Source organism: Kogia breviceps, chromosome 2 (genome assembly GCF_026419965.1).
Source record: "Kogia breviceps isolate mKogBre1 chromosome 2, mKogBre1 haplotype 1, whole genome shotgun sequence".
NCBI lineage: Eukaryota > Metazoa > Chordata > Mammalia > Artiodactyla > Physeteridae > Kogia > Kogia breviceps.
Genome location: NC_081311.1, coordinates 164,333,663 through 164,348,744, shown reverse-complemented (window position 1 = coordinate 164,348,744; position 15,082 = coordinate 164,333,663). Strand labels below are relative to the sequence as shown.

General features: G+C 35.7%; 1 protein-coding gene across 4 annotated transcripts in view; it reads left to right on the top strand.

The window, feature by feature from the left end:
• Positions 1–14,484, top strand: part of SF3B1 (splicing factor 3b subunit 1) — a 60,958-nt gene extending 46,474 nt beyond the window's left edge. For 2 of the 4 annotated variants that reach the window (XM_059054287.2, XM_067026496.1), the window contains 16 exons: positions 655–852; positions 952–1,053; positions 2,753–2,932; positions 3,612–3,698; positions 3,821–4,091; positions 4,385–4,530; positions 4,648–4,794; positions 4,932–5,057; positions 5,523–5,744; positions 6,033–6,215; positions 6,301–6,412; positions 7,896–8,016; positions 8,341–8,472; positions 9,630–9,902; positions 11,558–11,774; positions 12,053–14,484. In XM_059054287.2, the coding sequence (XP_058910270.1) occupies positions 655–852; positions 952–1,053; positions 2,753–2,932; positions 3,612–3,698; positions 3,821–4,091; positions 4,385–4,530; positions 4,648–4,794; positions 4,932–5,057; positions 5,523–5,744; positions 6,033–6,215; positions 6,301–6,412; positions 7,896–8,016; positions 8,341–8,472; positions 9,630–9,902; positions 11,558–11,774; positions 12,053–12,211 (2,676 nt within the window). In that variant the 3' untranslated portion in view covers positions 12,212–14,484. Of the gene's footprint in view, positions 1–654; positions 853–951; positions 1,054–2,752; positions 2,933–3,611; positions 3,699–3,820; positions 4,092–4,384; positions 4,531–4,647; positions 4,795–4,931; positions 5,058–5,522; positions 5,745–6,032; positions 6,216–6,300; positions 6,413–7,429; positions 7,500–7,895; positions 8,017–8,340; positions 8,473–9,629; positions 9,903–11,557; positions 11,775–12,052 lie in introns of those variants that run through there. The other 2 variants (XR_010839159.1, XR_009334053.2) reach the window with 2 other exon arrangements.
• The last annotated feature ends 598 nt before the right edge of the window (positions 14,485–15,082 follow it).

Genomic DNA, 15,082 nt, shown 5'->3' with positions numbered 1-15,082 from the left:
TTTTTTTTTTTTTTTTTTTGCGGTACGCGGGCCTCTCACTGTTGTGGCCTCTCCCGTTGCGGAGCACAGGCTCCGGACGCGCAGGCTCAGTGGCCATGGCTTACGGGCCCAGCCGCTCCGCAGCATGTGGGATCTTCCCAGACCGGGGCACGAACCCGTGTCCCCTGCATCGGCAGGCGGATTCTCAACCACTGCGCCACCAGGGAAGCCCCTGGTTTTAGTTTTTATGCAGTCATTTTTGTAGAACAACTTAAATATTAAGATTTGTTTTCGTAGAGATTTACATGAATTATTTTTAATTTATTACTAAAATATCTTTTATACATCATATGCACCTTGAGCTTATTTCCATTTACATGACATTGGTTCACCAACATGTTTATATAGACTAATGTTTGAAAGTGATCAGAATTTGTAAGCCCACTTCGTGTATCTCCTCATTTCACCACACTTCTAATACACTTAATTTAAATTTGATGAGAAATAGTAATACTTGTATATTTTAAACTTATAAATAAGATAGAAAAATGGGATTGATGTTAATTAATTCTTGCCTCTAAGCAAAAAGCATCTTAACTGTAAATATTATTCATTTTTGTTTTTATTTACTATGTAAAGTTAAGGAAGTCCTAAACTGTCTTTTAACTGTATTAGGTACTTCCCCCTCCAGCTGGATATGTTCCTATTCGAACTCCAGCTCGAAAGCTGACAGCAACTCCAACACCTTTGGGTGGTATGACAGGTTTCCACATGCAAACTGAAGATAGAACTATGAAAAGTGTTAATGACCAACCATCTGGAAATCTTCCATTTTTGAAACCTGATGATATTCAGTACTTTGATAAACTTTTGGTAAGTAATAATACCAGAAATAAAATATTACTTTTTATTTAGAAGTTACAAGTCATAGTATCTTCACTAACCTTTAAATTTTTTACTTTTTACTGTTAGGTTGATGTTGATGAATCAACACTTAGTCCAGAAGAGCAAAAAGAGAGAAAAATAATGAAGTTGCTTTTAAAAATTAAGAATGGAACACCTCCAATGAGAAAAGTAAGTACCAGTTTATTAAATCATCATGTTCATTATAATTTTAGAGATTCTCCATTTTGTCATCAGAGCCTTTAAAATATACTGAAGATTCTAATGTAATTGGCTTGAAGATGGTTGATCCTTTAGGAGAAGTTAAGGAGTTTTTTATTATAGTCTGTGACTCTTTCTATTAAATTACCCTTTTTTAAAATTTATTTTTTACTGAAGTATAGTTGACTTACAATGTTGTGTTAATTACTGCTGTACAGCAAAGTGACTCAGTTATACATATATACACATTCTTTATCATATTCTTTTTCATTATGGTTTGTCACAGGATATTGAATATAGTTCCCTGTGTTACACATTAGGACCTTGTTGTTTTTTTTAATTTTTATTTTTATTTTTTGTGGTATGCGGGCCTCTCACTGTTGTGGCCTTTCCCGTTGCGGAGCATAGGCTCCAGGCGCACAGGCTCAGCAGCCATGGCTCACGGGCCCAGCCGCTCCGCGGCATGTGGGATCTTCCCGGACCGGGGCACAAACCCGTGTCCCCTGCATCGGCAGGCGGATTCTCAACCACTGCGCCACCAGGGAAGCCCGGACCTTGTTGTTTATCCACTCTGTGTATACTAGTTTGCATCTGCTAACCGCAGACTCCCAGTTCAATGCTCTCCCACCCCTCTCCGCATTGGCAACCACCAGTCTATTCTCTATGTCCCTGTTTCTGTTTCTGTTTCATATATAAGTTCATTTGTGTTATATTTTAGATTCCACATGCAAGTGATGTCATATGGTATTTGTCCTTCTGACTTACTTCACTTAGTATGATAATCTCTAGTTGCATCCATGTTGCTACAAATGGCATTACAGTAAGTCCCTACATACTAATGAGTTCTGTTCTGAGAGTGCATTCATAAGTCCAATTTGTTCTTAAGTCCAACAGAGTTAGCCTAGGTAACCCAACTAACAATTGGCTAGCTATATATTACTGTACTGTAATAGGTTTATAATACTTTTCACACAAATAATACATAAAAAACAAAAAATAAAGCAGTTTTAATCTTACAGTACAGTACCTTGAAAAGTACAGTAGTATAGTACAACAGCTGGCATACAGGGGCATGTTCGCATCTTTGAAAGTTCACAACTTGAAGGTTTGTATGTAGGGGACTTACTGTATTTTATTCTTGTTTATGGATGAGTAGTATTCCGTTGTATATATGCACCACATCTTTATCCATTCATCTGTAAATGGTCATATAGGTGTTTTCCATATCTTGGCTATTGTGAATAGTGCTGCTATGAACATGGGGGCGGTGTGCATGTATCTTTTTGAATTATATTTTTGTCCAGATATATGCCCAGGAGTGGGATTGCTAGATCATGTGGTAACTCTATTTTTAGTTTTCTGAGGAACCTCCATGCTGTTTTCCACAGTGGTTGCACCAACTTACATTCCCACCAACAGTGTAGGAGGGTTTCTCTTTTCTCCACACCCTCTCCAGCATTCAGTTACCCTTTTTGAATTAACTGAAAACATTGAGGCTTTATCGCAAGAGTTCAGACTTCAGAGTAATTTTGATGGGAATGAACTCATGCTACTCTATATAAAGTGTCTGAAGTTTACACTAAAATATTCAGTTACAGAAAACCGTGGAGTAATTAATTTGCTCATGCTTACAATAAAGGAATATGCCTATTACTCTTTTTTCTTCCAGGCTGCATTGCGTCAGATTACTGATAAAGCTCGTGAATTTGGAGCTGGTCCTTTGTTTAATCAGATTCTTCCTCTGCTGATGTCGCCTACACTTGAGGATCAAGAGCGTCATTTACTTGTAAAAGTTATTGATAGAATATTATACAAACTTGATGACTTAGTTCGACCATATGTGCACAAGGTTTGTTCTCAATTTGTATTTCTAATGGTTTGATAATTTTTTAATGTAAAAGGAATTAGTGGATTTTTTTAACCAGCTTATTATTGGGTATATTTGTGAAATTTAAAAATTGTAAAAAAGTAACAGCTGATGTTACACATTCACAATTAAAAGGGAAATTTCAACCCCTTTAAAGATATTCAGTTAACCAATGTTAAATTTACATGCCCTCCCAGACCTTTTTCTTTGCACAAGCATACATACACAAATACATGTGTAAATAGATGTAACTTTTTGACAACTTATATAGTGGGTTCATATTACTCATATTTTAAAATTTGCTTTTATTGATATTAGAACGAGAAAATGTATGTTTCTATACCATCCCATTTAGTACTAAGAATCATCTTTTTGCTGATGGTAATTGTGGTTTAGAATTGTAAAATGCAGATGGGCATGCGTGTGTGTGTGTGTGTGTGTGTGTGTGTGTGTGTATGTATTATGTGTATTTTATAGTCTGTGTGGTTAACAGTGCTCCCAAATACTCATCTTTATGTGGGGTTTAAAGTTGTGTGATTAAAATTCTTAATTTGTCCCTTGATTAACAAAGTCCTGGTAATTATAAATTCCCTTACATGTACTGTTACTTGAGCATTGCATCAGTAATTGCTGTGAAAATGTAGCTCCTTCTCTTTTTCAGATCCTAGTGGTCATTGAACCATTGTTGATTGATGAGGATTACTATGCTAGAGTGGAAGGCCGAGAGATTATTTCTAATTTGGCAAAGGTATGTATATTTCTGGAGAAGAAAGTTTTATATATGTTGATAGAATTATTTGATTTTAGAATGAAATGGTTGAGGGTTAATGTTATCAACTCATGACTGTTGCTTTTTTCTTAAACTTTTAGGCTGCTGGTCTGGCTACTATGATCTCTACCATGAGACCTGATATAGATAACATGGATGAGTATGTCCGTAACACAACAGCTAGAGCTTTTGCTGTTGTAGCCTCTGCCCTGGGCATTCCTTCATTATTGCCTTTCTTAAAAGCTGTGTGCAAAAGCAAGAAGTCCTGGCAAGCAAGACACACTGGTATAAAAATTGTACAGCAAATAGCTATTCTCATGGGCTGTGCCATCTTGCCACATCTCCGAAGTTTAGTTGAAATCATTGAACATGGTAAGTTGTAGTATAACTGTGTCTTTTGTAAGACAGGTTTCCTGAAATTTAGGCTGCTGATTTTTGGAGAGAGAAATGGAAGGTAAACTACATAAACACCATATAGTTTATGATTGGATTTGTAATATTAGCTGCTAATAGGCTGTGGTTCATACTGGCTTTTGCCTTATTTTGTCTAATGGGAACAGATTCTGCAATTTGACTAAATGGTTAGGTATATTGCTAGAATCTGGATGAAGCTTTGGAAGTTAGGTAATGTTGCTCAGTTAAAACCTGTGTTTGGTTTTTTATAGGTCTTGTGGATGAGCAGCAGAAAGTTCGGACCATTAGTGCTTTGGCCATTGCTGCCTTGGCTGAAGCAGCAACTCCTTATGGTATCGAATCTTTTGATTCTGTGTTAAAGCCTCTATGGAAGGGTATCCGCCAACACAGAGGAAAGGTAGATTTCACCAGTTTGATTTCATTTTTCGTTTTATTTCTACTCATTGACGTTCAAGTGACTTAAATCTAATTTACTAAGTATATATATATATATATTTTTTTTATTTTAAAATAGGGTCTGGCCGCTTTCTTAAAGGCTATTGGGTATCTTATTCCTCTCATGGATGCAGAATATGCCAACTACTATACTAGAGAAGTGATGTTAATTCTTATTCGAGAATTCCAATCTCCTGATGAAGAAATGAAGAAAATTGTGCTGAAGGTAATTGTTCCAAATTGTTGCTGTTCCAGATTTGTTAATCATGTGTTTCAAGGTTCAAAGAGAATTTTATATCATTAAAAAAAACTTGTATATTAAACCAGGACTGTGATTACTATTATTATTTTTTAACATTTTAGGTGGTAAAGCAGTGTTGTGGAACAGATGGTGTGGAAGCAAACTACATTAAAACAGAGATCCTTCCTCCTTTTTTTAAACACTTCTGGCAACACAGAATGGCTTTGGATAGAAGAAATTACCGGCAGGTAAGCTTTGATCATAAAAACAATATCTTCAAAAATTCTTTCAACTGATCCTTTAGTCAGTTTGAATGCATATTACATAAGTTATTTTTTTGCCTTGAGAACCTCACAGGTTGGTTGTGCTTGATTGTGAAAGGAGATGGATTTTCATCAGCCAGTTAACTTCCATTTTGCTTTTGTATTCTAGGATAAATAGCCAACTATGAATTGACATTTTTGTCTAGTAAATGAACTGCTTAATCTGGCTAGGTGAACCATGAATATACAATCTTAACCTTAAATCCCCTTGACTTAGACTCATATTTAAATATTTTTGGCCACCTTTTTCTTACAGTTTTAATAGTAGGAGCCATCTGTTCTCAGCATGCTTACTAGCTAAATAGTATCTTTAGAATATTCCATTTTCATGATGTCTCTTTATTTCCTTGGAAAAGCAGCAAATTAAATGATTTTTCCTCCTCTTTTTAGTTAGTTGATACTACTGTGGAGTTGGCAAACAAAGTAGGTGCAGCAGAAATTATATCCAGGATTGTGGATGATCTGAAAGATGAAGCTGAACAGTATAGAAAAATGGTGATGGAGACAATTGAGAAAATTATGGGCAACTTGGGAGCAGCAGATATTGATCATAAACTTGAAGAACAACTGATTGATGGTATTCTTTATGCTTTCCAAGAACAGACTACAGAGGTAATGATACTAATTATTAGGCAAGTTGCCACTGACTTTCATATTTGTAAAACATATTTTCAAGTAAATATTATCACCAAAGAGTAATTAAATTTGAAATAATTTTTAAATACTCATGTTCTCATGCAGTTGGCTACAAAGGAATATTCTTTTACCTCAAATTTTTAGGTTAGATTTTTGGAAACGGGGACTATACGTTATATTTCAGGTGTTTAGTCACAAACTGAATTCTTGTTCACATTGAATGTAGTTTTTAAATTTAACTTGGCTTTTTTTTTTTTTTTTAAGGACTCAGTAATGTTGAACGGCTTTGGCACAGTGGTCAATGCTCTTGGCAAACGAGTCAAACCGTACTTGCCTCAGATCTGCGGTACAGTTTTGTGGCGTTTAAATAACAAATCAGCAAAAGTTAGGCAACAGGCAGCTGACTTGATCTCTCGAACGGCTGTTGTTATGAAGACTTGTCAAGAGGTAAACTTTTATATCAGATTCTTATTTCTTCACCAAAAAGTGATGTAAACAGTAACATTTCATCATTATTATTTTTTTATTACAGGAAAAATTGATGGGGCACTTGGGTGTTGTTTTGTATGAGTATTTGGGCGAAGAGTACCCTGAAGTATTGGGCAGCATTCTTGGAGCACTGAAGGCCATTGTAAATGTAATAGGTATGGAATTTGTTGGTCATGTTAAGAATTTTTTGTTTTGTATTTTAAAGTTTCTTTGGTGTTTTGAAAGTAAAATAGAGAATCCTATTTAGGAGTTGATTAATGATGTCTGATTTTTTTTTTTTTAACCACTGAAAATTATAGTTAAGTTGGGATGTCACAAGAATCTTATCTCCAAAAATCAATTTATATTTTACTTTAAAAGAGAGAAAGAGGGCAAGTTTAGGACCTGCAAGAGAGGAGGAAGTAGTCACAACTCAAAAAACTTTGAAGTCATGGGATAGAGGGCCCTAAAAAAATTGTGTCTCAGCTGAAATACATGGGAGAGGAGGTGGTGGGTGGAGAGAACTCTAAAGTTTTATATTATATATTTATTCAACCTTGAATTAGTAAATGGTTATGGTAGCTTTTCCTGCTTGATATTAAGTTCAAGGAACAACAACCAGAGAGAAAAGTGAATTGATCAAGTGATCTCATTTTTATTTAAATCCAATTCTTTTAAACTGTCCTTTCAGTTCTTTACCCAAAGTTAAAACAGAGGTGTATTACAGATGCTCTTGGGTGTGGAGAACAAAGCTTTTCCTCTTTAAGGGCATTATAATGGAACAAACAAATGGTCTCCTGTTTTATCCTTCATTATAAGTGAATGTAACTATTGCAAAAGTAACTTCATGGAGTTTAGAGGGACAGAGATAACCTATCAGGAGGTTGAAATAGCTGGCTGTGATAGCCACTATTTTTCTCATTTTAGTAAGGGGTTTTTATGCAGTATAGGAGGTCTTCGAACCATTACATTTACATATAATCCCCAGTTCAGCCCTTTCCTCTCTCTCTACTTGGAGATACTTGCCAAAAATTAGTTACTTGGCCACTTGTGGGGCTCTGGTTTGCAGGGAATTGTAAACCATATTGTTGGTCAGAGAAACATGGGAAAAGCAATGGAGAGAGAATCAGAGCAAGCAGTTCTAGTTAGAGCAAGAGCCCCTGCCAGCTGCCTCCTTTTTTCTCTCTTCATAGGTGTAAATACCATCCAAGTATGCCCTGCATTGCAGGGAGACTGGAGATCTGTTTGTTTTGCAGTTAAAGGGTAAGGGGGCCCTTTCTGGAAAATTTTGCTTTAATTTATATGTCTACCTCTGGCTTATATTGTTGTGTATGGCCGGAACATAAGCTGTCCCCATATTTAAATGTCAGTGTACAAATACATTTCAGAACCAAATAAAACTTTTTTTTGTTGTTGAGTATCCATCATTCTTTAAATCACTTCACTAATTTCTTTCATTTTTATGCATAATCAGAAGTTGTTAATAAAAAGTTAAAAATTCTGCGTTTGATCAGAAGCTGGGGCTTTTTCTTTCCATAGGCAGCTGTAAGTTTGTATTTATGCCTAGTCACGTATATTACATTGTTAAATAAAGGGTAAAATGAACAAAGGTTGCAGTTCACATGTTAATTGATAGTGTGTTTGACTTCTGTTAAATAGGTATGCATAAGATGACTCCACCAATTAAGGATCTGCTGCCTAGACTCACCCCCATCTTAAAGAATAGGCATGAAAAAGTACAAGAGAATTGTATTGATCTTGTTGGACGTATTGCTGATAGGTAAGCAGATTTCCTAAACATTTTAATAAGCAGTATTGGTTTTCACATTTAGCCACTTTTTATTCACTTTGCAGATTTGCTTATTGTTGCTAATGTAAGTATATATGGTCAGGCTAATATTTCAGTACTATTTTCAAATTTGAATGGTAACGAGAGAGTGGCAGTATATTTTTAAAACTAAACCATCCTTTCTGAACAGTAATAATAATTTTATTTAATGCTTAGAATGAATTGGTAATCATATTTTGAGAACTGAATTTGCAGATTTACCTGTTAAAACTTATTGTCACAAAAAATTTAACTTTTTTTTTTTTTTTAAACTAGGGGAGCTGAATATGTGTCTGCAAGAGAATGGATGAGGATTTGCTTTGAGCTTTTAGAGCTCTTAAAAGCTCACAAAAAAGCTATTCGTAGAGCCACAGTCAACACATTTGGTTATATTGCAAAGGCCATTGGGTGAGTATTATTTACTTTTGAGTATTATTATTTTTTTTACTTTGTAATAGACCCATTGTAGTGTTAAAAGATGTTTCTATTTCTGTAGAATCTCTTTTAAGGCAAGGTATGAGTAATGCAGTTAGAATAGACTTTATATTTTTTAGAATAGACTTTAACCACTGACCTTCAATTTTTGAAATGTTTTCTTAAACATTAAATTGAATTAAAATAGATGGAACAGTTTAAAATTTCATTTAGTCACACTTCACTATTTTCAGAAGAGGGAAACGTTACCATTTCAGAATAATTTCAAATTTTGTTGGTCCTTTTAGGATATTGCTTAAAATATTAAGGCCAGTTCTTAGTAAAACAATTAACATAATTCAGTTTTCATGTTAATGCTTTATGTGTTTTAAAAATATTTTTCTAAAGTTAATCCACAGACAACTGAATAATAGCTATTTTATTAGATAACCTATGGTTATTTGCTTCTATTCCACCAGAACCAAACTAGAAGAAACAGTCATTGTAGAAAATGAGATACTTATGTACATGTGGCTTAATAACTAAATATTTTCAAGCAATAAAACATAACAGTTGGATTATTTAATTAGTCTCCCCACCTGCCTTTTGGTAGCAATAATATTTTTTCATCTGTGATGTAGTCAAGAAGTTTGCAATGAATAGCTGTTGTTAACTTTTTACTTCCTATGTCCCTTTAAATTTATGGTAGAATAAATGCTTAAAGAAGGAGAATAAATATGGTAAAGGTGTGTGGGAGGGAAGATTTTGGAAAACAGATTTTGTGTGTTGTGGCATGGGAGACCACAGTTTGGATACTACTGTAAGGTTGCCTAGCTCTAGTGGCTATGTTCTGACCACTCAAAGAATTATTTAGTCTAAACATTTAATGAAATTTCTTTTTGTTTCAGGAAATAAACTAAAGACTGTAAATTATATTTGAAAATGAAGCCATTTGAATTTTTTCATTAAAATGAACACTTTAATTTAAATGAAGTTCTTAAGTAGAAACCGTAATGCCAGTGACTTGAAAGTATTGCATTTTAGCATAAAATTACTAAGTTCCCAGTAATTATTTACCATTATTTTTCTTCCCTCCAAAAATATTTTGACTTGTAAACTAACAGTTTGCTGACACATTTATTTTTTTCCAGCCCTCATGATGTATTGGCTACACTTTTAAACAACCTCAAAGTTCAGGAAAGGCAGAACAGAGTTTGTACCACTGTAGCAATAGCTATTGTCGCTGAAACATGTTCACCCTTCACAGTACTACCTGCCTTAATGAATGAATACAGAGTTCCTGAACTGAATGTTCAAAATGGAGTGTTAAAATCACTTTCCTTCTTGTTTGAATATATTGGTGAAATGGGAAAGGACTACATTTATGCTGTAACACCACTGCTTGAAGATGCTTTAATGGATAGGTAAGTGACTTGAACTAAATGCAAGAAAATAGTTATAATTCTTCTTTTATTTTAGAACTTACGGAAGTAATTATTACATGACCTGTTTGTTTGATGTAGTTAAAGAAGGGACTACTAGTCTGGATTTTTATGAAACTATAAATATGACTATTATCTCGAAATAAGATAGATGATATAGTGGTTCCCCCAATTTTTTTTCCAAGTGCCCCCTCCCTGTTTTAATCCCCCCCCCGCCCCCCCCCCCCCAGCCACGCCGCATGGCTCGCAGGATCTTAGTTCCCTGGCCAGGGATTGAACCCAGGCCCCGGCAGTGAAAATGCTGAGTCCTAACCCCTGGACCACCAGGGAATTCCTGATCAACTTTTGTTTTAAAAATTAAAGTCAAATATAATTAGAGGAAATGTTGAACATGAGCTTATCGGTATGGCAAAGAGACCTACCTGATCTTTTTAGTTTTTTGTTACGGCAGGTGAAGCAGAGGTTTCTGTTAGGCTTTTGAACTACTGAACATAGCCTGCCAGAGCCACACTATTCCCACTGCAGGCCCCCAGTTATTCAGATATGGTGACCACCGATAAAGTACTGCTTGAAGTGATTGATAGAGTCCTGATACCAGGAAACATTACTTTAGTTGGGAAATTTATGAAGGAGGAATACAGCTTCACTTCAGTGTATGCCTAATAGATTATTACAATAAATAAGAGAAATAAGGATGCTAGTAACTAAGTTCAGGTGTTTTTTTCTCCTATACCTTTAAGGTACTCTTCCTGCCTTTGAAGATAAAGAGTGTGAACTTGTTTTTATTCCCTTCATAGACCCGTTATCTGATGCTTGTAGTCAGTTGAATAATTGTGGAATAAATAATGATTTGTCATAAACATAAGTTCATTTAAAACATGGGAGGTGATAAGAGTTCTTATTTCTGGGTTTGAAAAAATTATTGGTCCTTCTCTTCCTTTCCCTAAATTGAGGTTGTTTTTTGTTTGTGTGTGTGTGTGTGTGTTACACGGGCCTCTCACTGTTGTGGCCTCTCCCATTGCGGAGCACGGGCTCCGGACGCGCAGGCTCAGCGGCCATGGCTCACGGGCCCAGCCGCTCTGTGGCATGTGGGATCTTCCCGGACCGGGGCACGAACCCTTGTCCCCTGCATCGGCAGGCGGACTCTCAACCACTGCGCCACCAGGGAAGCCCCCTAAATTGTGTTATTGAATGAACCTTTAAAAAAAATTTACAAGAGAAGAGATTTAATCTCAATTTAGTTATCTATTGTATTGAATTACTTTCAACAGTTTTAAATTTACAGAGTTTAAAAGATATTACTGTTAATCATTCGTATATAAGAGTCATGTGTCCCCTCTTAGTTTTAGTAGCATATAAAATGTACACTGTGCTCGGGTTTCTTGCTCATATTACTTTCAAAGAAAAATATGGCTTATTTTTGAGCCAGAGTGAGGTTTGAATCATTAAAGCAAAGTTCTCAAGTAGAACCATTAGTCACTCTAAAAGCATTCTGTACCAGATACATAAGGTGTCGGGATGACTCTGCATCCATTCCGTGCACTGAATTTGTGATTTAGTTTCTAACGGGCAGGCATATATCTTCTGTGAAACTAAGACTGTATCTTAACAAAGAGCTTTCTTCCCCTCTGTTACAGGGACCTTGTACACAGACAGACGGCTAGTGCAGTGGTGCAGCACATGTCACTTGGGGTTTATGGATTTGGTTGTGAAGATTCACTGAATCACTTGTTGAACTATGTATGGCCCAATGTGTTTGAGACATCTCCCCATGTAATTCAGGCAGTTATGGGGGCCCTGGAGGGTCTGAGAGTTGCTATTGGACCATGTAGAATGCTGCAGTATTGTTTACAGGTAGGTCAAAGATTTTTAAAAGAGTACTCATTGAAAAAAGTAATTTTAGTTGAATTAAGTCACTGTTCCTAATTATCAGTCGGGTGTATTTGTGCCATACGGGAGAACAGTTGTGAGGGGAGGGAGGATTAGATTTTGTCTTTGCCCACTGCAGTTTTGTGCAGTTGCCATCTGTTTTCTCTCTCAAAGGGAAATGCTTGGAACCATATCTTTATGGTTTGTTAGTTGTGTTAAGTTTGTGTATTTCTTGAAATAATGTAGCCTTTTAATTATTCTAGGGTTTGTTTCACCCAGCCCGGAAAGTCAGAGATGTGTATTGGAAAATTTACAACTCCATCTACATTGGTTCACAGGATGCTCTCATAGCACATTACCCAAGAATCTACAATGATGATAAGAACACCTATATTCGTTATGAACTTGACTATATCTTGTAACTTTATTTGTGTTTAATGCACAGCTGTTTCACACCTTAAACTTGCTTCGATTTGGTGATGTAAACTTTTAAACATTGCAGATCAGCATAGAACTGGTCATAGAGGAAGAGCTAGAAATACAGTAGCATGAATTTTAAATAACCTGTCTTTGTTTTTGATGTTAAACAGTAAATGCCAGTAGTGACCAAGAACACAGTGATTGCACACACTATTCTGGAGGGCTTTCATTTTTAATTCATCTTTATGAAGATTTAGAATTCATTCCTTGTGTTTAAAGGGAATGTTTAATTGAGAAATAAACATTTGTGTACAAAATGCTAACTTGTGTGTGTTTTTTGAACATGACTTGTAAAATACGGAACTTTGATAAAGTACTGGTTTGTGTAGAATAAGTGGCTTTATATCATTTTCTGTCACCTGGTTTATAGAAAGTAGTTAGCAGAATACAAGCGATATAAAGTGATGGCATCTTTGTCAAAATTCCATTGTTCTGTTGATAATGACATTGAGAAGAGTAGCTTTGGGGGTGTTCACCTCAAACTAGCACAACCCTTCCATCACCATAGAAACTATAGCATCTTTGCTGAACTGTCTTGCATAATAATATTTTGCACTTACATAGCGCCTTTCATCTCTTGATTTCTCAAAATGCTTTATGAACATGCTTAAGGGAAGTGATTGAAGTCATATCCAACTCTTGACGATTCTGTGTAGAACGTGGGGAAGATGTCTTTACTTTAAAACTGCCTTGTACCTATTGGGAGTGAGGCTACTACCTAAGTAATGCTAGTTAGAATAAGACAATCTTTGGGCTCTTTTCCCATGTCATAAGCCACTAAACAATATATTTAGTAAATACCTGTTAAGCACCTACTGTATACCAGCTATTGTGCTTAGTTGTAGGGATGCAAAGGTGCTTTTGACATGCCCCTTGCCCTTAAGAAATTCAGTATAATGGAAAAGGGGAGACATCTAGTTAACAGATTACTTATGTACTGATAATTATACAATGGTAGCAGCTGAAATGTCTAGGTTTGCTTAGTTTTGCATTTAGTAATCAGATAATAAGTTGATCTGTAGGTGTCAAGCATAAACTGAAAAGCTATTTAAATCTAGAGGAACCAAGCATTAAGGCAGTAATTTTTTATATATAATAAAGTGTATCTTCAGTTTCCCCTAATTTTCTGGCCAAAAATTTCTTAGTCCTTCACTAAAAATTTTGTAGTCTTTCACTTCCAATAGCTATTTTATTTTGTCTCCTTATGTAATAGTATTGAATACTTCTGTGCAGTCTAATGGGAAATGAGCTTCTGCAACAGCCTAAGCATAGGATGACTCTGCCACAGTAAGTAAAACCAATATACTGAGACTAGGATGTTTATTGATTGAACTGTTAATACTTAGGGCTCCCTGTTTTGGAGGCTTACTTGAGAAACAGCTTATGATTGGCTGACTTGTACAGAATTGATATTGAGCATTAGCTGACCCTCCAGGCAGAATTTGTATCTCGTTTCTTGTGTGACATAACTTTGTGACAACATGGTAATGTGTACTAAATTTCCAAAATTATCTTTTTAGAAGTTTTTGTAATAGCAGCCCCCATACAACTTTAAATCTTGCTTTTCTCTGTATTTGATGTCAGATGACCTTCAGTAATTACTAATCATGAAAATTGAATACAATGGATTTCAAAGGGAAAATTCGGTTTTAAACCAGTCTGGGGAAATTTAGTTACATTTTCACTTCAGGTACTTGTATAACTTGAATTTGCTTGGGCCCTTGCTCTTTATGTAAAACCTCTGTGCTTTGTAGTGGCAGTGTGGAGCAAAGGAGGCTTTACCTGTAAGTGACTTTTTATTGATACAAATTTGAGGACAGAGAGGTGAGGCAAATACTGAGGCCTATGATCTTGAAAGTTGGGACCAAATCAAGGCTCACAAATGTTTGGATTATTTTACATATTTGAATAAGGAAAGCATTTTGTGAGATACTGATGTGAAAGACGCTATGTGAAGATTTAAGTATCTTTCAAAGACTTTCGCACTTTCCTTTGGTGTTTCTTAAAGCCAAACTTAAGCAGGAAGAAATTAATGTTCTTAAGGGGACAGTAGGTGGGTCTTTCTGTGGGCTTTTGTTGGTTTTTCTGTGGGCCCTCTAATGGAAATGATCTCTTTGGCTGTTCAATTTTTTTCTTATTGTATTTTTAAAATTTGTTGTATGGTGCCCTGTGAGCATCAAGTACCACCAGATGAATAAAACTTCTTATATCCAAAGTCTTAGAGCAGTTTTTAATCTTAGTTGACTTTGTATATTTCCTGTACTACACTCTGTTGTGGTTGTGCCATTTTAATAATATTGAGCTCTTTGGGTTGTTTTCCAAATATGGGAACTTAGTATTGAAAAACCGAAGAACTTTTTCTTTAAAAGAAACTGGAAAAGACAATTGCAGCCATGTAGGTTCAGTTGTTGGGTTCTTTGGTGTTTAGTGCTTCTTAAATCCCACAAGGTTACATAAAGCAGAAACTACATCTGTCACAGGGTTTTGCAGCCTTGGTATTATTGACATTTTGGGCCAGACACGTCTTCATTGTGGGTCACTGTCCTGGGCATTTTAGGATGTTGAGTAGCATCCCTGACTACCCAGTAGATGCTAATAGTACTCCCACTCCAGTAGTGATTACCCAAAATGCCTCCACATACTGTCTCATGTACTCTGGAGGGCAAAATCTCCCTAGGCTTGAAAACCATTTTGAAACTTGTTTAAGCAGGACTCAAATATCTCTGGTAAACAACAAAGCATGATGTAAAAAGTATTTCATTTTCGGCAGCAGTTACCTAGGAAGGAACTAGATTTACTATTTCACAAATACT